Source organism: Furipterus horrens, unplaced genomic scaffold, assembly GCF_987537825.1.
Source record: "Furipterus horrens unplaced genomic scaffold, mFurHor1.1.pri manual_scaffold_11, whole genome shotgun sequence".
In the NCBI taxonomy this organism is placed as follows: domain Eukaryota; kingdom Metazoa; phylum Chordata; class Mammalia; order Chiroptera; family Furipteridae; genus Furipterus; species Furipterus horrens.
The window spans coordinates 66,810,248-66,834,659 of record NW_028327181.1 but is presented as its reverse complement, the minus strand read 5'-3'; the positions used below and the strand labels follow the sequence as shown (position 1 = coordinate 66,834,659).

The window sequence follows — 24,412 nt, the reverse complement described above, 5'->3', positions numbered from 1 at the left end:
GGGCATGATGAGCCTTAATCCATCAGGACACCCAGTGGTAGAGTCCAGGGACTCCGTAGAATTTTAAAGCTGGGGAATGCTGATACAGAGCCAAATCTGAGAACCCTCTGCCTAGGATAAATCAAGAAGTTAAAGAGGAGGTTCCATTTCAGTAAAGGTTTCAGATAAAAGCGGAACCTAAGAGGCAGGGATGCAAACAGTTACAGCTTCTGCCAACAGCAGCTGCCCACTACAAATCAACAAATAATCATAAAGGGCACACAGTGTGGAAAAACCCACTTAGCATGCTTTGATCTGTTCCAACTACACAAATAATTCAAATACCAAGGAGAGCAATAGGTTTTAGAGTAGCACTTTACCTGCTTAGAACTCAGCCTTGGCCTACATGCCTTTTCAGTCAAACACGCCAAAGCCATTGAAACATACCTCTGAGCAGGAAAGATAAAAACCAGACCTCTCAAAACTCCTGTCCTATCACTGGCAGACAACCAAGACAACCAGACAACCCCTCGGTCTTCATCAGAACACATTAACTACTTCTTCACGCTCCCTTCTGTGGGCTCATCCGGAGCAGGTCAGATTTGTAAATTAAGAAGGGAGAGAGACTTCACAGGAAGGTACACTCACGAGACCACAGAAAGGTACCCATATGCTCTAAAACAGTAAATCATTAAACTTGATTCAGACAAAACATTACATATATCTCATAAATCCCAAGGGCATGAAAAAATCATTGAAAACTATAGTCATGATGATCTAAGTCATTAAGAAAATAAATTAGATCATATTTTTCATATTCTCTTTAAGGAGCAAAAATGAGGGTGCATTAACATTTGAATGCCCTTGATGTGTTAAGAACCATAAACAACCCACCTATCATCTCATTTAATGAAATAACCTTGTAATGTTGGGACCAATCCCATTTTAAGATGGGTCAACAGAGGCTCAGAAAACTGAAATAAATTGTTTAAGTCGCACACTATGTGGTATATAGCCAAGTGGAAGTTTGGATAACTGAGATAATTCCTTCGCTCATTATTTCAGACTGCACTGCCAGAGTTCAAATCACTTTAGTTGGGAACGAATCTCTGTGTGTGTGTTTACAAGGGTAAAAGCCATCTGGAAAACAATCACCTAAACCAGTGGTTTTCAAACCATTTTTTCAATGTGATAGCATTTTTTTCTGAAACAAAAAGTCCTTGGAACCCCAACGTGGAGAAGCAAAGCTGCTCAGTGTCCCATCAACAGCAGGGGCCCTGAACCCTGCTACACCCCTAGACTGAATCCAAGAGTGCTGGTTGGGTATCTCCGTGGCCTGGGATACCACAGAATAAATGCAGATTTAAAAAACGATAGCACCCATCTAAACAAGCTTAGTCACTGGATTTGCTGTATGAAGGCAGACATATTCAACAAAGTGTACAAAGCTATACAAAAGCATCATGATGCTGGTAAAAATGAAGTGAACTTGTTAAGGTAAACAACAATAGAAGACAGAAAGAATTACAGTACCACTAAAGTGTGGTCTCCCCCTTGTATATGTATTAGGCACCACGTGTCTGAGTTCTACAAGTCTTTAAGAGGAAAAAAGAAAAAGATCCACCATATCACAAAGATCCCAAATATATTTTAGTTTTTTGTTTTTGTTTTTAAGAGTAATAGTAGTTTTACTTTCCTATCTTCCCAAAGACTGGAGTTACAACAGAAAAATCAGATTATATAATGATATAAAACACATACATAAAATACAGTAAGTACAGAGTTCAGCCAGGAATCAGAGAGGCAGAAACATCATACATTTATTTATTCATTCATTGGTAGAAGTGAAAACATTTTCTCCTTAATGCCTGGAAATAGGCCTTCAGAGATAAAGATGACTTGGTCCTGCCCTTGGGACCTGGGGACTAGAGGCAGGACACAAATATGAACTTGACAGGACAGGTTGAATACAATGAGAAACTCCTCACAGTTTACTTACTGACATTTAATCTACTCTAGAGAGCTGCTGGTTTTGAGGTTTTTTATTATTATTATAAAGTCTTCTTTTTAATACAGGAACACAGGCTAAAATAGCAGATCACACTAATGCAATCTCATTATTGAGGACTATTCTTATAATAAACTTAAAATCACCAACACGTCTATAAAAGCCAAAACCAAAACAACCAATTTAGGGTTACCCAAAATAAATGTAAAGTTTTTAATGGAGTTTAACCATTTTTTTTAATTGACTATAAATTTTTTCTCGACTTTATATTGAACACAAAGCAGTGGTTTGAGATAGAGCCATTCAGGATCACCCCAACCCCGCTACAGATGATCCTCTATTGTACAAATTACTCAAAGCAGACTTTGTGGTCAGAGGGGGAAAAATTGTTTGCTTCATTGTTTTAGAATGAAGCCATTTTTTGATTAATTCATTTGCTTCCAGCACTTATGTGACCCTTGAATATACATAAAAGTGGTAATTTCCCTTCAAGTCTTAGTTATATGAATGTGGGAGCTATAAGGAGAGGCAGAACAAAAATTAAGTTGTGCTTGCTCCTTGATGTATCTTTTTCCACTTATCCCATTAGTTTTTTTTAGAACACTGAATTGGCTTGTGACTCTTTTGGAAAAAAGCTATGGTCAGCAGTAAACAATCTTATTAAAGCAAAATACTGGGTTGGCCAAAAAGTTCATTTAGTTTTTTTCCATACGGTGGCTCTAGTAGTACTTAGTTATCTTTAACTTCATTCAAAACAATTTTGTTAGATTGTATTGTGACAGCTGTCATACCAGCATGCATTAAAAAGAAACTTATCAAACTTGGTGAACTTTTGTGCAGCCATTTTAATATTGAAGATGGAAGAGAATATGTAACATTTTCAGCATATTATGCTTTATTATTTCAAGAAAGGTAAAAACGCAACTGAAACATACAAAAAGAAGATTCCTGCAGTGTATGGAGACGGTGCTGTGACTGATCAAACATGTCAAAAGTGGTTTGTGAAGTTTCTTGGTATTACTGACATTTTGGCCAAATAATTCCTTGCTGTGGGGCTGTCTTATGCATTGGAAGATGTTTAGCAGCACCCCTGGCCTCTACCCACTAGAAGCCAATAGAGGGAGATAGCAGACATACTCAAAATATCCAAATCAATAGTTATTGGTGAAAATAAAAAATGTGTCTTTTATTTTATGGAAAGAACTAAATGCACTTTTTGGCCAACCCAATTACTTTACTAGAGTTAACGCTTTAATCTTATTAAGGTGAAATTTATTTCTATACTGTGTATCAAGGAGACAAAATGTGGGGGAAATGAAGGCGACCTTACTCAGCCACAAGAGTAACTTCTCCCACATGAGCAGGTGGCGCATATTCGAGGGTGAGCCTGGGACAATAGGAGACTGGAAGGTGGGCAAAGTAGCAAGAAGGACAAGCTTGTGCTCTCAAATCCCTTCTCTATCTAATGAAGTCACTTATCAGAACCCTTTACTTAAAAATGGTCTATTTCCAAAAAGTAGACCATTCCTATTTCACCAGTTAGGCATATGAAAATTTCTATTTTCTTTCCTAGGCCCAAAGATAAAATAGTTTTTTATTTTAATTGACCCAACTTTTTCTCTGGCACTCCCCTCTCTGTCACCAGGGCCTGCCTCCCCAAGGAAGAACTGAGCTCACACTGTTCATATACCGTGCCCACGCCCCCTGCCCACCTGTGTTCAATTCTCCATCCCAGGTCTACCTTATCCCTGAATAGGTAGGTATACGCTACAAAATTATTTCTAATCCATCTCACCTAGGCATAAGAAAAAATGGATCGAGCTAATTTACATTAATGTGTCTGTGCTGCATTAGAATATGTGACTTTTTAGGAGGATTCTTATCAACCTAAGTCAAACTCTAGTTGGGAGACTTTGGGGCAGCATAAGACAAGAATGGAAAAAAGTGCAGACTATGTGGAGGGCCACATTTTTGAGCAATGGGAGCTGGCCAGCAGCACGGGCAGCCGACTCATGCTAAGAGCAGAAGAGAAGATGAGGAGGTTGGGGGCACCTGAGCAGTGGGGGCCACGAGAAAGGGCTGTTTCCAGATGAGAGACCACCTCCAACAAGGGTCTGCTCAGTTTACCCTCTTCACAGAGCATCTTCTACCTACTCCCGATCCCATTTTCTCTTTTTCTGAATTCCTTCACGACTTGAGTATATAACATACATACAGCTCTTAATTATACTGTCACCAGTTCTCTTCTTTAAAAATATATGTTGATTCCTTCTCTCTAGGAACCCCTTAAGATAACTGATTGTCTCCACTATTCATTTTGGCTCAGTAATATTCTATTTTACATTGACTCATTTAGGAAGGCATCTGTTACTCCCAATTAAGCTATACCCCAAAGAGGGGCTTCATAAAAAGTAACCCTCCCCAAAGTACCCAACACAATGATAAGCACACGGCAAGAATTAAAGTACATAGTTGCTAGCTTTAAAGCCAGGAGATCATATTAAAAACATATAAGGTCTATAGTTTAAAATGGAAACAAGTTACATATTAAAACAAACAAACAAAAAGACTTTATACTTTAAGTTCATCACCCAGCTATAGTGCCTGGCGTTTTCAGGCACTAATGTTGCTAACCTTCATGAAAGCAGAGAAGAGTGACATGCAGAATAAAATATTTTGGAAATTTTTAATATGAATTGCAGATATACTTTTCCAAAGAGTTGGAAAGAATTTTCAGAAATTAAACTGGGACCCCCTGGGGGGCAGCAGGGTTATCACTATGTTTAGGGGACAATTATGGGGACAATCTGGAACAGCAAAGATACTTGGTCCATAGGGCGGGGCAGGGGATTTAGGAGAGAGGCAGAAAACCACCAACGGAGTATCTGCTCTGCTATGGGTACCGTGCTGGGTTGTTTATGGGTGCTACAGTTTAATCGTCACAGTAACACGTCGCCTTTACAGATGGAGAAACAGAGGCTCAAGGAGACAACTCACTCGTGCAGCACCATGTAGGTGGCAGTAAGTGGACAGAAATAGGATGAGGTCCCGATCTGTCTACCTCCCGATCTTGCTCTTTCCACAAGGTAAGCCCAATCCCTTCCAGGACATTTTCCATACCTGCCTCCAAAACAAACCAAAAACAAACAACTCTGTCTTCATGAGGGAGAAGGAAGAGAAAATAGATCTTCAGCAGCTCCGGGTTCAGGCCAGGGAGGTGAGACCATTTGGGAAGGACTCAGGAAGATACTTACATTCGCTGGGTGGGAATTACGTACTGAACACTGACCAGGCACCTTTTACACATCATGTGACTTCATCCCAATAACCCTGAAAAGCTATCATTTTATATATTGTTAGGACACTGAGGCTTAGGCAAGTTAATTTACCCTAACTCTTGATCCTAAAAAGAGTAAAAGTGAAGCTGCAATTTAAACTTGATCCATCAAGTCTCCAAGATCAAGCTCTTTCCACTGCTCCCTTCTCTTCTTCCCCTATATGCCAAAAACGAACATTTGGGAAAACTGTTCTATTAAGAGATCTAACCAGTAATTATATAGCAGTTGAACTGAAATGAGCCTGCTTCCCACAGGAAATAAAACTGTCATCTCAACCAAGGAATGTAATAGACAAAAAGAGAGAGAGACTTATGATGTATATGATGTATGTTTTAAAACACTGTTGCCCCGTGAACCCATTTACGGCTGGAGCTGACATTTTTATAGGCATGTCAGTGAGGCTCGTCAGCAGCTCAGCTGCCCTGACAGCAGTTTCCCACTAGACTGCTCAGCAGCGGTTGGCCAATGACGCAATGACCCGATCCGGTCCCAACAGCAACACAGCGAGGGATGCCAGAGAATTATCATAAAATGGGGCCAGTCCTTGAGAGAGGGTCCTTTGTTGCTGAGATGGCTCAGACTTAGGTGAAAATGTCAACAAACAGTTCTCCACATTCAGATAATTGACAATGCAGACAATGTACACATGGGTTGTTACGTAAACACACTGCTGTCTCTACCAGAGTCACCACATTTGTCTCAAGTGAAGCAAAACCCCAAAGCTCATCTCTTTCATGTAGAAATAGAACCTGTCAGCAATAGGCCACGAAACACACCAGTAGCAGCCTCTGAGCGCCTGATTCCACCCACATCTGGCTCTCTTTGAGAGCTAAATTCAGCAGAAGTCTCCAGGGTCAACAAATGACCCTGAATAAAAATAGCCTTGGAAATCCGTCCCGGGGTAGGAAAGGAGACAAGACGGCAGGGTGATTCACTCCAAAACCCAAATTCTCATTTCTGTCCCAATATGAAGCCAATGTGCAAAACAGGCACAAGAGCAAACTGTCCTTTTCCGAAGGCCTCTAAAAGTGGTTGCCAAAGAATTTCATGTGGAAGCCAAAAAGATTTAGTGTGCCATTCACCTCTCCTATAAATCTAACTAGAGTTACTTCTAACCAGGACTCTGAACCAATCGCAGCTGTCTACTTGCTTGAAGACCACCCAGAGCACCTAAGTTTTTGCCCCTGGCAAGCAGAAAGGAACCTTCATCCCACCAAATTCTTCCAAATGACCAAAGAGCTGCAGAGAAAGAGGACAGAAGTGTTGGTGAGCGTGTGTGTGCCTGTTCACCGTCTTTCTGCTAATCCTACCACTCACTGTTCCTGCCTCCACCCCAAGTTTAGCTGTGTCAAAATAAGTATAATACATTTTAGAGGACTGTATGTTTTTTAAAATGAAGGATACCTCTGGTGGAGGAACAATCAGGCACTACATGACTGCTTAGGCAGGAACCCCACAGGTGCCAAATTCTGCAGCACGAGGAAAACACAGAAGGACCTGAGGTGCGTGTGCCTCACAGCCACTCACTTGCACGTCCTCTTGCAAAGCCCTGTGTCTAATTGCATTCACAATTTATGTATTTTTCTTAAAGATGGTCCCCCACCTCCTCAACTGTAATGATTTTCAAAGGACCACCAAACCTGAATCCGCCTCTGGACAGGCTCTCTGCCTTTGAAGACACTGGGTGGGGAGGCAGACATGCAGGTAATAACAGTACAACGTGACAAATTCTCTCTAACAGTAGTAGTATGAGCAAGGGTCTGTGTATCCTAGGAGTATAATCACCCAGACTTGTAGGATTGGGAAGACTTCTCAGAACCAGTCTCAAAAATGAGTAAGAGCATGACAGGCAGGGAGTGAGGGTAGAGATGAGGAAGGAAGAACATTCCAAGAGAGGGAGAACAGCCTCGACTTGTGGTTCTCAAATGGGACCATTTCCCCCTTTCCCCAGGGCTCTTCAGCAATACCTGGGGACATTCTGGTTGAATAAATGGGAGAGGGGTGGTGCTACTGGCACCTGGGGGGTAGAGGCCCAAAATGCTGCCAAATACCCTACAATGCACAGGACAGCCCCCACAACAAAAGCATTATCCAGCCCAAAAGGTAAATAGTGCCAAGGTTGAGAAACCCTGGTCTTAGCAAAGGTCTAAAAGACATAATTGCGCTCTAAAAGTGAGAAGTTGCCTGCAGCTTTGGCAAACAAAGTGCTTCTAACAACTGCTTCTGTAGAAGACAAAAGCCAGTAAGAAAAGAGGGGAGGAAAAAATTACATTTCCAAGGGGCCAAGCTATAAGGCTGAGCTGATCCCTTATTCTTAAAACAGACACACCAACAACCAAGTTCGAAAACTGGACTCCTGGAAGCCCATGGTGTGTTTCTTTGTTCTACAAAATGAAAAGCAAAGCTCCCAGGGCCACTGTCCTCAGCTCAAGTCCCTTCCAGAGCAGCGGCCTGCATGTCCCCTTCCACGTGGTCGGCTAAATGAGGAGTGAGGAGCACAGGGAGAACCAGATGTTCCGTGTGGCTTGTCCTGGCAGAACGCTCACTTCGAGAGACACGGTGCAAAGCTGCCGTGAATGTTGGAAAAGCTCAAGTACAGGAATGGCCCGAGCAAGGACAAAAAGACACAGGGGTTCCAGGTCCAAAAGGGGCATGGCTACAGGGAAAACAGAACATGCTGGGGAGGCCACGGTCAGGGCTTCAAGGGTCCTTCGGGTTGTTGGCAGGACCCGGGCCTGATGGTGAAGGCATGAGGTGCCTGTGCAGGAATCTTACTCCTGGGCACAGGCCCTTGAAAGTGAGCGAGCAGCTTTCAGCCACAGCCAAAACCACCAGTACCTCCACCTCCACCAAAAGTAAAAACAAAGAAACAGAACGAATCTCCTCTAGTAAGGAACTTCTAGAAGGGAAAGGCAGCAGCCCTCAAGAGACTAGCAGTTATGAACATTAGGGTAAAAATCAGAATTGAAACTCCTCAGATATAGGTACTAACTCACACTAATCCACATCCCCCCTTTAACCTTGCCTTATCCAGACTCACAAGCACAGACACACAGCTAAGTCAATGTTTAAAAATAATAACAGTAACAGAAAAGTTGCATCAATTGTAGCAGATGTCTAAAAATCAAGCTTTAGCTCCAACAGGGAATAAGAAGGCCAGCATAGCAGCAAAATAAGAAGATAAGTCTAAATGGACAATCATAAAAGCTTCAAAACAAGAAGTGAAACATTCCTTTTTTTCTCTGCAAAAAAATAAATAAATGTCATAGTAATGTACTATGTGACCCCCATTAGGCTGGGGGCTGCTGTCAGAAAAATTAAAATTAAGATTGAATGACGCAGACCCCTGAAGCAATTGTAGCCTTAAGTGCCTAATTGTATGTTACAGACCATAAATGCAAAAGTGGGCCTTGGAGAAGAGCCAGGTAGAGAGCAAAGGACAGGACATTCCAGATGGAGACAGAGGAGACGTCTCAGCTTGGGGAAGGCAGGAATGATCAGCTACAGGCACACCTATAACTGAGAGACAAAATATACTCCAATTTCGCTTAGATGCAACCATATACACATGGGATGGCCCAACCACCCATGTTCTAGGAGATGAAAACACTACATCTCATAAGCGCACCTGTAACTGCAGTGGGTTTCTGGTCACCCTCTGCGAAGTAAACCAAGTGTCCCAGGGTCCTACCCACCCTTTGTAACACATCTTCTCTTTTCCTCAACAATGTGTTTAAAGCATTTCTCCCTCTTCTGAACTCCAGAACAAGGAGCTTGTACTACTACTTGGCAAAGAATCACCTAAGCTCTACAAGGCTTAATTCACTCTTCTATTGTTTTCTTGGACTATTATTTAAGTCAACAGAAATCTTCACCTTTCTCCCTATCTTCACTAACATGACCCCTCTCTGAGAGGTAAGAAGCCCATCTTACAGTTCTTTGAATCTTCCCACCGGAGTACCTTACACAACATAGAATTATTATAAATTGCAAAGCTCTCTTCTGTGTTCACAGGAGTTAAGTTTGGCTCATGTTAATAATCTTTCTTAAGAGTCAAACCTCACACTAAGAAACTCTGTAACCAGTGACATATGAAAGCAAAAGGGACTATAAATAAGCGCTGAAAAATCTTGAAGATCCTTGTTATTTTACAAATGAGGAAACTCACAAGTGCTGACTGAGGTGTCTTTATAATAGGCAGGTGTAGAAAATCAGGTCTGTGCCCCTGCTCCATCCTCTGGGGTACAAGGGAATCGGGCCAAGAGCAACTGAAGACTCAATGGGGTATGCAATTGCAAAGATTAAAAAAGTTTTTAAAATTTAAAGTGAGCCCTGGTTGGTGTGGTTCAGTAGATGGAGCGGCACACCAAAAGGTCGCTGATTCAATTCTCAGTCAGGGTACATGCCTGGGTTGTGGATGGGGTCCCCAGTTAGGGGCGTGCAACTGATCGCTTGCACATTGATGTTTCTCTTCCTCCCTTACCCTCCCTCTAAAAGTAAATAAATGGAATCTTAAAAAAAAAAAAAGGCCAGATAGTTTTTAAAAATTTAAATTGAGGCTAGCAGGGGTTATTAATACTGAGAAGTGGGGTTAGTTAAGCACCCAAACCTAGATTATGATTTTTATTTGATAAGTTTATGGTGTGATATTTAGCTATAAACCTTACCAGAAATAGGGCTAGAACTTTCAGGAAACACCTTAAAACTCAGTTATTTTGAAACTCTATTTACTACAATGTTGTTGTTGTTTTTAACTACCTTAAAGCTTTGCTTACATAGTACTCTATCAAAAGAGAAATAATCCCATGTACAACACGTTCTGAAATACGTCTTTAGAAGTCCATTTGGGGGCGCTGAGCGGTGACTGTGTGTTCAAGGATGTCAATAACACAAGGGCTCCATCCATAACTCCTTGAAAAAACTGAAACCATGAACGCCTTGTCAAAAGCAGACAGTTTATCTTGGCACTGGCAAGCCGAGCAGTCTCTTCGATGTCTGGAAACGTGTCTAATTACGTTTAGAGAGTAACTAAAAAATAGCCAGTGTCCTGGAACAGACAGCTCAGGGATCGCTCCAAAGCATCCTGAATGACGTGATGGAGACACGCCAGGTGGGGGCGGGGTGGGGGGAGGGGTGGGGAAGAAGGAAGAGGAAAAAAAGAAGAAGCAAGTTCGAAACAGGGATGAGCCCTTAGTTTCTCCCCTAAACAACCCTCTAGTCTTCCCAGAACTTCGGGGCCGCCACGACTCTTCCTCAAGTTCTTTTCCTTAAATTTTGTTTCCATTAGGTCACCCGGCCCGCCCACATCATTTACCTGGGGTAGCGCACCAGCCCGCTCTGCCCCAAGCGCTGCCCCCAGCTCCGCACACCCCTTACACCTCCCCCGCACCATCCCCGAGTCCCGACAGCACCCAGGGACACCCCCTCTCAGGAAGGCGCACCCCTCGAACTCGGCACGCCCCTTACACGCCAATGCGGCCGCGCCCCGGGGCGCCCTTTCTCGGGAAGGAGCCCGGGATACTCCACTCCGGTTGCACTCCAGTCCTCGAGCTCGGCGCGCCCCCGCACCCCCAATCCAGCCGCACCGCAGGGGCGCCCCCTCTCGGGAAAGCGCAGGCTAGCGCCACTGCGTGCGGCCGCTCCGCCCTCACCTGAGTCGGAGGTTGGCCATGAACTCAGGCATGGAGACGGTGTCCATCAGCACGAAGTCCGCCTTGCCGAACTCCAGGCTCTCCTGCTCCGCCATGGCGCCGGCTTACAGGCTCAGGTGGGCGCCGACTGGCTCAGGTGGGCGCGTTGGGGCCGCGGGGGCCGGTCCGCGGGGGGGCGCGGGGAGCTCGGGCGGGGCTGGGGCGGGGCCGCGAGGCTGGGGGGCTGCGGGGGAGGGGGCGCTGGGCTCCGTTTGGCGGGTCTGGGCCAGACAGAGGCCGCCCCGCTGCTCTTCGGCGCGCTCTCGGTCGGCGCGACGCACCCGGCAGTTTCCGCTTCTCCCGCGGCAGCTGCCTGGCGCTGTGGGAGACGGGACACCGAGACGGAGACGGCGGCGGCTGGTCCCGCCTCTGGCCTTGGTCTGGCCACGGCCCCGCCGCCGCCCGCCCCGTCAGGCCCCGGCCTCTCGGGCTCCGCCCCACCCCGCCCCGCCGGCGGAGGAGACCGCCCCGCGGCGGCGCAGGCCTCCGCCTCCTCACCTGGGCGGCGCGCTCGCGCGTGGGGGGCGGCGGGGACGCGCGCCAGCCGGGCTTGGCGGCGGGGCGGCAGCGCCCTCTGGGGTCCAGTGCTGGGATCTCGGAAGGGCGGTGCCGAGAAGAGTGGACGTAGAGGGTGGGTGGGATCAGGTTTCCAGCGTTGCCGCCTCCCGCTCTTGCTTGTAAATGCCAACAAAGTTACGAAAATAGCTTGCGGTGCTTTTATTTGAGGATGACTCATTATGATCGTCACCCAGTCTCAAAGCCCACTCCTGCTCCTCTGCTCACATCCTCTCCATCCTTGAAATGATGCTTCACGCTCAGATCGAGAGAATAATAATAGCTAACACGTTGGTGACAATAGAAATGACCAAAACTTCTAAGCGCCTTAGAGAGCTTAAGTAACTTGCCACATGGCTAGGAAGTGGAGAAGCTGCATTTTTGTCCAGGTCGTTCGACTTATGAGCCCCAGCGTTTAACCACGTGACAGACTACTTTCCACTCCCAGTGTTCCGTGATCCATTTTTCTCTCCACTCATCTGAACATGTCGTCAAACATCCTCTAATATTGTTATTATGTTTTTAATATATGTATGGATAATCTCCCTGGTATTATTGTAGGCTTCCTGAGCATGGGGCCATGCCCTAAACTTCCTGATACCCCCTTGGCACCCACCAAGTAGCTATTGTACTGCCTGGCATATGTAGATATGAAATCCACAATGGTTAGATGGAATGGAATACGTTTCAGTGGTCTCCAATTTGTAGATACATTGGTTGAGTTTGGAAAAACATTTTGGAACTTAGACTGCTTTTTCCCAATGAAAATATATTATGAATAGCTTTCTAAGGCAGCTCCTCTCCTGTCTTGTGCTTCTGTTAGGACCATCTTCTATTCCAAAATCTACTAGAAAATCTAGAAGCCCCCAAAGACCTGGATGGGCTCCAACTCTATGGCTCAATTTGAGAAGAGTAAACCAGCCTGAAGAACCCTACTCAAGGCCTGGTTCGGCTGCCAGCAACCCACCCTGGCCAAGAGAGAGGGGGAAGGCAGCTTGATAAGCTCCTGAGAGAGCACCTCTACTATCGAAAAGGTACCTCAACCCCTTGCACAGGCAGAGCTGCAGTCTGACCACCTCTCTGGATCTCATTGTCCTTGTTCGTGGAATAGGACCCCTGGGCTAGACACTGTCCATGGTAGGAGTGTCCTTATTTGGGTCATTTGCATAGAGTATGGTATATTCATAAAATGTTTGTGTTGGTATGCTTTAACATCAGGAGAACTGAATTTCAAAAAGAAAAGCAAGAAATCTCAAATTTTGTTCAATTGGGAGCAACTAGGGACCACACTCAATGACCCATTAGTAAATGGACATGCGTGTATTTACTGAGCCCTGGATTGTTAGAACAAAAGAGGTCGTATAGTGGGTATGACTTATAGTGGTATACAGCTGTGATTTTCAAATGTCCAAAGTAAGGGAACTCTTGTTTCACTCAATATCCTATACAGGAGCCCAATGAATAGTACATATATAGAGCATAGGCAAAGGATATCTTATAAGCCCAAATTAGTATAAAATCAGGCATTGAGACAAATGAGGCTCTTTTGATGAACCCAAATCAGTCCAATGGGGGCTCATTGTCACCTTATGTCAGCCTTAGGATTCCAGTTTTATTTTGTATGTTGTTTTGATTGTACAATATCAAGAAAATTTTGATCTACATGGGTAAGCAGTCATTTGTTACTCCTACAATTTTACATCCAGCCTTTCTAAAGGCCGAAACAAGGCTACAATCTTATTAATCATTGACTCATTTACAAGAAGTTCCAATACCTGCAGAGATGGCAGGAGAAACTCAACACTGAAGTCTGCATTCAAACAAGGTAATGTAGAGCAGGTCAGCTCATTCATCTCCCTGTGATCCAATTTGAATATAAACACATATGGATATGTATGTTTGCGTTAAAGCTTAAAATTTACCAAAAACCAGCCCTGGCTGGTGTGGCTCAGTGGATAGAGCCCTGGCCTGCGGACCAAAGGGTCACTGGTTCAATTCCCAGTCAGGGCACATACCTGTGTTGTGGGCCAGGTCCCTATTTGAGGGTGTGTGAGAGGCAACCACACATTGATGTTTCTCTCCTTCTCTTTCTTCCTCTCTTTCTCCCTCCCTTACCCTCTCTAAAAATAAATAAACAATATCTTTTTTTAAAAAGTTATCAAAAACCAAAATAAAAGTTAATATCATCAGTAATGAGATACACTGATATCATGAGTGATGTGCTCTCCTGAAACAGACATAACATCACTCACCTGCTAGAAGTGCATCTGCTGAATCTGATGATGAACGAACATCAAATAAACCCTCATTAAGGGCCGTTCTACAAAATAACGTATCTGGATTCTTCAAAAACATCAATGGTATGAATGACAAAGAAAGGCTGAGGCACTGTTCTAGGTTAGAGGGCCCCAAAGAGACACCACAACTAAAGACAGTGTGTGACCTGACTAGATCTCAAGCTAGAAGAATGTAAAGGACATTATTAGGACAGTGGGTGAAATTTGATACAGACTGTATTAGATAATAGCTTAGTTAGTATCACTGTTAGTTTTCCTGAATGTGATCATCATGCTGCACTGCAGTTCTGTAGGAGAATGTCTTTGGTCTTAGGAGATAACCTCTCAAGTATTTAGGTGTAAAGGGTGTGATGTCTCAAATTGTTTGGCAAAGATAATGTGTTGGTATGCATAGGTAGATAGACATAGTAAATAAAGCAAATATAGCAAAATGTAAACAATAGGTGAATATAGTTAATGTAAGGCAGCTTTTTTACACTATTTTTCTAACTTCTTTAAATATGAAATTATTTCAAAATATAAAGTTAAAAATCAAATAAGAATCTGAAACTGTTCAAAAATACAAAAGTTTATTTTTAAGAAATCAAATACTACTTAAAAATGAAAGTCACATTAGAAGTTTCTGGACCTTCCAGAACTGAAAAACCAAGACACACTTTGCAAACTCTGATAGAGAATATCTGTTAGCTCTGGTTGCCAGTACTCTGCTAGGAGATTATAAACCCTGAACAGACAACTCTAGAAACAAAAATAATGTAACATTTGCCTTAGTTGTCAGATATGGCCATATACCCCAGAGAGGGTACATCCTGTTTTCTGCCTGAAATTCTTTCCTGTGGTCACCCTTCACCCTGTGGCCTACCTAACTTCTTAGCTCTCAACCTCAATATCACTTCCTCCAAGAAGGCTTCCATGATCTCCTAAGACAGGATTTGCTGTCCCTCCTCTGTGCCCCCATAGCACCCTGGAGGTGTCACCCCTATTATAACACTGAATACACTTGAGCCTGTTGCCATCTCTCATTAGACTGTAAGGGCCGTGAGAGCTGGAAGCTGTGTCTGTTCTGTTCTTGGATGTCACTCTAGCACCTAGTAGCAGTGCCTGCTAGGCTGTGAAGCTCTTAACCAATGCCCACTTGATAAATGTATATGGACTAGTTCTCTGAATCTATGGCTTATGTAATGTGAAGTTGTAAATCCACCCCCTTGGTCAACTTTCTGCATTAAAATCAGTCCTCGTGCAGCATTTATCTCATTCTCGTCTCATGCCCCTGGAAGCAGATCTCAGGGCTGGGTTCCCTTCTCCCCTGGGGCCAGCCAGGCCTGCCAGTTCTCTGTTCACACTGAACAATAGCTCTTGTCTGGAAAACCCTTCTGCAGTTGACAGCTGCTGTGGAGGATCTGTTCTGGGTTATCCATGAAAGTCAGCTCTGACTCTCCCACAATAAGGACTTGCTCCTGGGCCGCCCCATGCTCCCTCTCTTCTTCAGGTGCTCTGCATCCGGGAAGACAACTCATTTCAGCATTATGAGTCCTGCCAGACACAGACAGGAAGGCTGAGAAGAGTGGTCACACAGCATAGCCAGTAAGCCCCAATTATTCTAAAGCAGAAGTAGAAAGGTAAATTTATGTTGCAAAACAACTTCATGATGCAGTCAGCCACATAGCAATGACATGGAACTCTCTGCCTTAGATGTTACTCAAAACACATTTTCTCCTCTTTCATGTCTATGGCTGGATTTGAACTAAGAATGATACATCAAAGATAGGCTCTCTGTGGTTTCAGAAGCCTAAATTTGAAAAAAAACAGACCCAACAGTTGTCTCCCTGTGGTCAATGTGTTGCCCACCTGTAGACTGCTGCCCACGCCCACCCCTTGCCTTTCCTAAGACAAATGGATTAAGCACACACACACAACGTTTTGCACATGGACTCCTCCCCGATACCCTGGCCCAAAATAACCTGTCTGTGGATCTCAACGTAAGAACCCCTGGGCCAAGGGAAGGGTCACACCACAAGTCCTTATCACTGGGGAATGGAGAAGAATTTAAGCAAGTCATCACTGTCAGTATCCTGTGAGTCACCAGACAGGGACTGTCCCAAGAACACATCCTCCTCTGTGGGCAGAGGAGCCATAGAGTTAAGGCCACAGGAAAGACAGAATCGGATGCTGGAGGCAGACACAACCTGGGACAGCTTCCAGAATTTTTTCTGCCTGGGACAACATAGTTTCTGACAATAAACATGTCACTGGAATGTATCCTCTTTGCTAATTACGTAAGTACTTACCACACTGAGTTGGAGTTGGCTGTCTAGGCGTGTCCCTAAACTCTCTAGAACAGGGGCCAGGCCCTACTCCTCCATTTATTTTGAGCCCTCAGGCTGTGCCTGCTGCCCCTTAGGTATTTCTCAAATAGAATCAGTGAATTCATTAGTGGGTTAATTTATTAGTAAATGTATGTGTATAAGTGTAATATTTTGAGGAACATGGGGCATTTCTCTAAGCCCCAAGCCAGAAAACCACTACATTTCAAGCTCTTCTAGCCACTGGAAGTAGTCCTAGAGCTAGAAAATTTGGGAGTGTGATAGGAACCCCTGAAAGGGGAAACAAAAAGGCACATCCACAGTTGATTCATGGATTGATGATGTCTTAGAGCAGGACGTTTCCAAGTTTAAAGTGTATGAGGATCACTTGGAAATGTGTTAGAAATATGGGGTCTCAGGCCCTGCCCCAGACCTAGGGAATCAAAACGTGCATTTTGACAAGATCCCTACGTGATGCGGCTGCTGCTGGTTTGCATACCACAGTTTGAGTAGCAAGATCCTAAGGAATCTTCTGCTACGTTACTGCTGCCTGCTGCCCGGAGGTTCTGGCGGTGGCAGCTGCTTCCTCCTCTTCTTCTTCCTTCCTCTCCTCCCCCCCTTCAGTAGATCCCTCCAAACTTTCTCTGTACTTAGTTTGATTATGTGAAAAGGAGCTTTGGGTCCTTGGTTTACAGGTGGGGAAACTGAGTCCCACGAAGAGCAGCTGACTTTGACTAGGTCAGAGTGAGGTGCTGGTAGAGCTGAGACCAAAACTGAAAACTTCTGATTTGGGTAGCGGATAGTGTCCACTACCCAACATGGACACCTATTTGTGAGACAATGTGGGGGGACGGGGAGCGGGAGAGTAAAGAGAAGTAGGGAGGACAGCACCCTAGATCTTCCCTGGGTAACCCCAGGACTTCTCTGTCTCATTCCTAAGTAGGGCGCTCATGGCCTCCTTTCCCTCCTGCCCTTTTTCTCCACTTTTCAAAGCTTGGAGTAAAGGTTAAAGAAGATACTGCTGGGGTTGAGAAAAATTTCAATTCCTTTCTTCCCTTCACCTGACAAAGCAGCAAGTATTTAATACTAATACCGTCCAACATTAATATTGGGTTAGTGTCTACAGAACTGACATTCCAGGAAGGATGTGACATCATTCTCAAGGTGGCGTCATCTATCTGCCTCCCACGCCCGCTCTCCCTGTGTCATTCAGCCAGAGTTTCTCAGCTGATGAGCAGCACCCATCTTCTGGAGTTAAGATCATGAAATAAGATGACATTGAAATGCACAGTGTGACCCTCTGACTGTTTCCAATCAACTGGATTAATTCTTCTGTCTAGAGGTAGAAATAATATGAGTAGTATTTCTCTCCAAATCCTAACAACCTAACCCTAAAGAAATGATACAGGGGGAACATTTCAATTACTTAAAAGTAGAGTCCACAGAATCTAGAAGAGCTCAGAGGCCCTGTAAGGCAACATTCCACCCCAGGCCTGAATCCTTTCTGCAATGTGCTACGATGCCTGGACCGGCCTGGGCCATTTGACACTTTAGGCCACCCTGTACCTTGCAGATGTCTCCACATAAAAGCAGATTCCAACACCTTTTCACTCAGTTTGACTCCCAAATCACTGCCCAGACTCACTCCACGCCCTGTATGCCCACAGCTCGAAACTCTCCCATCTTCTGCTCTTGTTACTCATTATCCCTATTTAGGAGCTTAGTGTGGCCTTTGAGTTTGATATTCCACCAAGATAGGACCAGATTCAAGTTCACTGTAATCCAGGACCGGGCCAAGGTCATAGTTAAGGAGGAGCCTCCTGCTTTTCTTGTGTTGACCTGCCTTTTCGAGTTGCTATCCACAGAATCCTCTGTTGTCTCTGATCTCTTTGAAGCCTGCTTCTCCGTTTCTAAGCTCTGTGTCTAACTGTGCTTATCTCTTAGCCATGTGACAGTAGCTTTCTCCTGGTGCTCACATTCTTTCCAAGTCTCTAATGAGCTCTTCTGAATAGGATTCCATTCAGAGTAGCATTTTCCCATACTTGGGAGGCAGTGGCGGCACAGTGGTGCCCAAACCTTAGGCACCTGTACCAGAGGCTTAGGAGGGGCTTGAGGATCTTCATTTTAATAAGCAGACAAGGAGATTCTACTGCAAGTGGGCAGGGGGCCTAACCTGAAGGGATATCGATGAGAATTTTGGTGTCACACACATCAGAGTTTAATTCCCAGCTCTGCAACTTACTACCTGTGTGACCTTGAACACATTTGTTCATCTGTATAATAAGCCTCAGTTTCCTTATCTTTATTAAAGAGAAGATAAAACCCATCTCCGCATAGTAAACCTATGAGATGATGACTACAAAGTGCTTCATATAATTCAAGACCGTTAACAAACACCTAGTAAACACTCACCAGCATTGCTATTGATGAAATTGCTTTCTTTTCTCCAGGACTGGGAAATTATTAGCAGGTGATAATTTATTGCCTGTCCTTTTTAGCAGACTACGATTTCTAATATCTCCTGTGGGTCTTCTGATCACCCTATGATTTCTCTCTGTGTGACTTGTGATTCCTGTTCAGAATCTATTACCATTTCTCTGCATACCATGGGCTTTGCACTTAGCAGTGGATCAACATTGATTATTTTTGAATGAGTGAATGCCACCTGGCCAGGCCTCTTGTGCTACACTCCCACTGCCACACCACATCTGCTCTTCGTCCCCTCCCCCAAATGCGCTCCAGCATCCTCTTAACATCAGCTGCCCCTTGGCCTGACCCTTCCTGTTGCCCCAGCCCCGTGACGTGTGCCGTCCCACCGAGCCTTGAAGATGCCTGCCAGTTGATATTTACTTTTGCATGAAAACTTCCAATTCACATCATCATATGCCTTGTGCACATATTACATTTTTAAATACAGAAATAACGAAAGATGGAGCTGGTGACGTGAGAGTAGGAGTGGGGTGGGGGTCATGGCTTTGGCAACCAGGTTTTCTTTCACAGAAGCATTTAGTTTAGCTTCCACTGTTGTTCTCAAAGGATTAATTCAGAAGAATTGCGCCTACACTACGCATAAGTTATAGTCAAAGTTCTCCATCCATGAGTAAATGCATGTAGCAACTGTGCAGAGCATACGTGCATGACCACAGGGTTGGCGGGGCTCTGGTATTCGGGTCCAGAAGGTGGTAAAGTGTGGAGTTGGAAGTGAAGGTTTGGGGGCCGGTTCTGACCCACTTGCACTGTATGTGGCCTGGGCAAGTTGCTTAAGCCCTCTGAGACTCAGTTTCCTCTTCTATAAAGTGAGAGTAATACTGACATCCTCCCTCGTAATGTTGCTATGGTAATTAAATGAGGTGAAGTATGTTAAGCATTTAGCATGCGGTCTGGGACATAGAGTTCAACCCATGTAAGCTGATGATACTACTGTGACCCAGCAGTCCCCGCACCCAGGCTTTGATGGGCTCATAGTTAGAGGGAGCAGGAAAGGGTGTCTGTTCTGGTCTGGTTCTTCTCTTCCTTCAACACCCTGGTTCTCTGGTGTCCTCTTACCTGTTAGTTCATGTCAGACTGGTCACTTCCTTCAGGCTGAGCTGATATAGTGATTGCAGGGAGTTCATGTCCTCTGTACCTATAATTTCTCAACATTCATTCTGGAAGGTTCAGTGAATTCCTGGCTTTCCTATTCAGGTTTTGTTACCCAAGTCCCTGATTGCTGTTGCACAACCAGGTGTATGCTTGCCTTTCAGGATCCATTTCTTTCCCACTGCAAATACAGACACACAGCACACAAGCATGATGTCCATGAAGAGCTGCTCCTGCCACCCCAACCCCCAAATCTTGGGTAGTTGCTTTGGGAAGGTTTGACCAGTGAGTCCCAAATCTGCCTGGTCAGTGGATTCACCTGGGATGCTTTAGAAAAATACAGCTTCCAGGATTCCACTCCCAGTCCTTTTCAGTTCTTTGTGGCTAAGAACTACTGTAATTAAGACCACCTGGAGTTAGACATAAGAAGAACTTCTGAGATGAGTGTTGCCTGGAAAACTGAGGGCCATTACATCAAAGTGGCTGCTTTCTCTTTCACATGGGGGAGAGCAGAAGGAAGCTTAAGATTTTGGGTTCCCTGCCTCGTGCTCCTCCTTTTGGGAATGGAGCACAAGCCTGCTTTCGAAGCTTCGCCCAATATCCCCTGAGGACATTCATCCCTTGCAGGTGCAATCACTAATCACTTATTATGAAAGTGTGCTTTGCAGCTCTCCCTGTAAAACCCCTTCGGAGCGTACACTTGCCTGTAGCCAGTGCTGTGGGCTAGACGTGTAAGGATGACGCCTCCCACATTTACTTCATTTGCTTACGTGGCCAAAGGTTCCCTAAAAAGATTAAAATATATTCCAGCCAACAGGAAGTATGAGTGGGCCAGTTCAGCCTTTGGGAAGAGGAGGAGAAGGAAAAAGGAGGTCTATTTTTGGTTACATGAGGAAAATCCTAAAGCAAATGAGTTGGGACTGTCTTTGTGGAACTTTTGAATGGCCAAGACGGGTATCGTGTTCGTGGCCCTGGGTGTGTTCTTGACTTCAGCTTACTCTGACACAGGAGTCCTTCTTCACACACTGAGTTCCTGAAGAGTAGTGTGCAGACAGCTTCTGTGAACTGGATCTGCTGACGGCTGCTATCTTCTCCCCTTGGCTTGCTTTCTGTTGGCAACCACGCTGAACACCTGAGCTCTTAGTGCCTCCCTTTCTTGTATCTGTTGACAGGCAATCTGTAAATTGATTCTTAAATGCCCTCTTTTCTTGTAGGGGGGGAGGGATTCACCACCTACTCTGTCCTACACTTTGGAGAGTTGCGTATACCGAATAAAGTTTTCATTCTATTGTACTCCCTGCGTAGAATGTACCTAAAGTAGGAAGACACCCTTATTCTTTTTTCCTGCCCACCAACCTCCCCCCATAGCAGACAAATTGTAGAAAACAAAATTGGGAAATTCTTCCCCTTCAAAAGAAGCTGTGGGGAAGACAGTAAGGGGGTCCTATGAAAGATGTGCTGAGGCTTGATGTTAGAGTTTACTTCTTCATGATAATGAAGCAAGGCTGCATGTTCATGTGTGTCATTGTACCAAAGCCCCCTGAGTTCCAGCAACATCATTTGGAATCTGTTGCTTAAAGGGAAAGTAGGACTAAGGAGAGACAGGAGGAGAAGGCGTATGACACAGAGCAGGGTTTCTCAGCCACGGCACAACTGACATTGTGGGGCTGGGTAATTCTTTGTTTGCGGGGGGGGGGGGGCTGTCCTGTGTATTGTAGAATATTGCTCAGCTTCCCTGGCCTCTACCCACTAAATGCCAGTAGCACCCTCCCTCCCACTTGTGACAACCATGAATATCCACAGACATTGCCAATATCCCCTGGAGGGCAAAATATCCCCCTGTTGAGAACTACCGCAGGAGATCCTGCGTTTGGCTAGAAGGGCCCTCCGTAGCTTTAGGGCCAGAGACCCCACGTTGCCCACCCCGAAACCTGCCACCTGTGTCAGGGCTTGCAAAACAGGCCATGGCCAGTGGTCACTGTGCTGCTGGGAACCGTGGCCTGCGGTCTCGCAGGACCTGAGCCGCCACCTGTGCTGAAACAAAGAGGGTCTGCGTACCTGATCACGAGGTTCCCCACTGTGAGAGGCGACTGAGGCACAGCTGCCAGTGTCCTGCTGAGACCTGGTTTCTCTCCCCTTGAGCAGTTCCCAGGAGCAAGGGCCATAAATCTCCTGGGCTTCCTGTTCCCACAGCAACCGTCCCTAACCAGAGGGCATTGTTGTTTCACCTCCATCCTGGACTCTGGAGCTGACCAGCAGAGTGACTCACCTCCCTGGGGGTCTGCTCCGTGCCCGTAAAAAGCCCCCCACCCCTTCCCTTGGTGCTATAGTCTGTTCGGACCCAGCCCACCTGCTTGAACATCCTTTAGTAAATGCTTTGAACTGGTCCATGTGACTCCTCCGTTCTTCCGGACACAAACCTAACACATAGGAGTGCTTGGACTACACAGTTTTCCAATCTTGAGTCTTTCTTTGGCCTGCCTTGAACCATGTGGCTCTGCTTCTTCAAGCCTCCAAAGGGTCAGGCCTCTGCCTTGGGTCAGCCTCTCAGGGGGCTGTGAGGATAAAACAAGACATTGTTGGATAAACGGGCAGTGTCCAAGTGCCAGGTGGGACTGCTGCAGGGGCTCAGGGCAAAGGAGACGCGGTCTCTGTTCTAAACAGGCTCACCAGCCTGCAGCGGGAAAGGGGGGGAGGGGCATTGAAGAACAGCACATCATTAGAAATAGAAGAAACTTTCTGAATCCTGCTGCAGGCCTTTCCTTTCACAGAACGGAAACTGAGGCCCAATGTGAGAAGATGACTTGCTTACAATAACATCTTATGTCTCCTCGGTTAAGATGAAGGTCCTGGGTGGGTGAGTCTCAGGGCAGCATTCTTTTGACTATGACTGCCACCTCTCTCCCTTCAGACGAGAAATCCAATGACAGCAGCCTGTGACAAGGGCTGTCAGAACACAAAGTGCTCTGGCCCTCAGCGGGAGGAGGGACACAGTAACGTGTGGAATGTAGATAAGCAGGAGGTGGCACTTGGGGAGGAGCCTTAAAGGCAAGATAGGTTGAAAGTTGGAGTTGGGTGTGGGCATGGTAGGTAGGGGTGACAGGCAAACAGCAGGGTGTGGAGACCGGAAAGCACAGGGAGGGACACATCCATCCGAGGCAGAGCCAAGTATTCCCCGCTTGGCTGGAGAGCATGTTGGCACAGGGAAGGAAGGCTGGAAATTGAGAAGTGTTCCAGTAAAGTGCTTACAAATATGAAATAGAGAGTATGAAAGTACACTCTTAACTAAAATATATATTTTTCATCCTCAGAAGGTGTTAAATGTGAACTCTCCTTCCAGTAGGAGAAGCCGAGGCACAGAAGCTGAAGTGACCAGAATTAGCCTATACTATCCATACAAGGGTAAACTGTCACCAGCGACAAATTCCTCGCCCTGCTTAGTTGATAGGTATGATGCCAGATTTCTTTTGCCACATTCCAGCCATTGTCCCTTTGGGTTGTTCATGTGGTTCCACATATGAACAAATCCACGGAAGCATGGGTGCTGGGTTAGACCAAAAATCGTTCACTATGGGAAGCCTTCGCTTCTTGGGCTCACCCTTGTGCTGTTTCTCCCCCAGGTGCACCCAGACTTCAATAGGTGCTCCTGCGCTCTCTGGAGGATTGGCAACAGGAGTGGGTTAGCCAGGAGGTGGTGAGCTTGTCCTTCTACAGCCACGAGCAGAGAGATCCTTGGTGCAGGCAAGCAGAGATCCTTCTCAGAAGAGCTTTTGAATCAAGAAGTGGTTCCGAATGGCCCTGTTGTCCAAATGATTGCAGCTGTCAGTACAAATCAGTGATGCCAGGGAGCCGTGTTGGGAGACACGCTCCCCAGAGGGCCCTGCTGTGGCGCGAGTGTGGGCGCCACACACCTGGACCCTGGGGCCTGTATTTTTAGCCTCTGATTTAATTTGTGAAAAAATAAAGGAAAAACATTTTCTCTTGTTGTATATGCGTTATTCTTGTTGTCTATAGTTTTTAAAAATTTTCTCAGGCATCCTTCTCCCCTGTTTTGAGCTTACCTATCCTTGGAGGGCACAATGGAATGAGTAACACTATAAACCTGCCAACTGTCTCCCCGCTCCAGCTCAAGGGTAGAGGCCGCTGAACTGGAATAAACTGTTTATTTATTCATCTTTTAATGTAAGCACCCCTACCCTGATTGATGGGAACTAAAAAATAAAATGCAAAGGAATCTACTTGCTCTTGGACTATAAGACTTGTGGGGTTGGTTAGCTATGTAGGACTTAATAAATTAGCATGTACTGTCAAATGTATCTGCTCGCCCCAACAGTGGAAAAAACAAAGCAATTATAATAATAGTATAAAGATACACAGAGAAGGAAAACTCTGACTCCAAAAAACCTCCGCTGCCTTGCGGCATACCTCTTCAGGGGAAAGGCTAAGGGAGTAAACCCCGACAGAAAATCCGGAGCCGGAGTCCCTAAGGCGGTTTGACGTTGTAGTCAACACCGGCAACTCCTGCGGCACACCTGAAGCCAAGCTGTATTGACTCCGTCTTTCCCTTGGACCCTTCAGCTGCGAAGAGAGGGTGGGTCTGCTGCATGGGCAACAGCAGACCCTCCATACCACCCTGCCCAGGCTCTGTAGCTTCAGCTTCACT

At 45.4% G+C, this 24,412-nt stretch overlaps 1 protein-coding gene and 1 long non-coding RNA gene across 3 annotated transcripts in view; one reads left to right on the top strand and one right to left on the bottom strand.

Moving 5' to 3' along the window:
* The window catches only part of LOC149998108 (unconventional myosin-Id-like), a 167,731-nt gene extending 156,578 nt beyond the window's left edge, over positions 1 to 11,153 (bottom strand). Inside the window, exon 1 of the mRNA XM_090290753.1 lies at positions 10,977 to 11,153. Coding sequence (XP_090146879.1) covers positions 10,977 to 11,071 — 95 coding nt within the window. The 5' untranslated portion in view covers positions 11,072 to 11,153. The remainder of the gene's footprint in view (positions 1 to 10,976) is intronic.
* On the top strand, positions 10,813 to 23,183 carry LOC149998107 (uncharacterized). Of its 2 annotated transcripts, XR_016513941.1 has the most exons (4): positions 10,813 to 11,092; positions 12,394 to 12,604; positions 22,521 to 22,606; positions 23,061 to 23,183. It is a non-coding gene; the product is annotated as an uncharacterized LOC149998107 (long non-coding RNA). The 2 variants fall into 2 exon arrangements; XR_016513940.1 differs by lacking the exon at positions 22,521 to 22,606.
* The last annotated feature ends 1,229 nt before the right edge of the window (positions 23,184 to 24,412 follow it).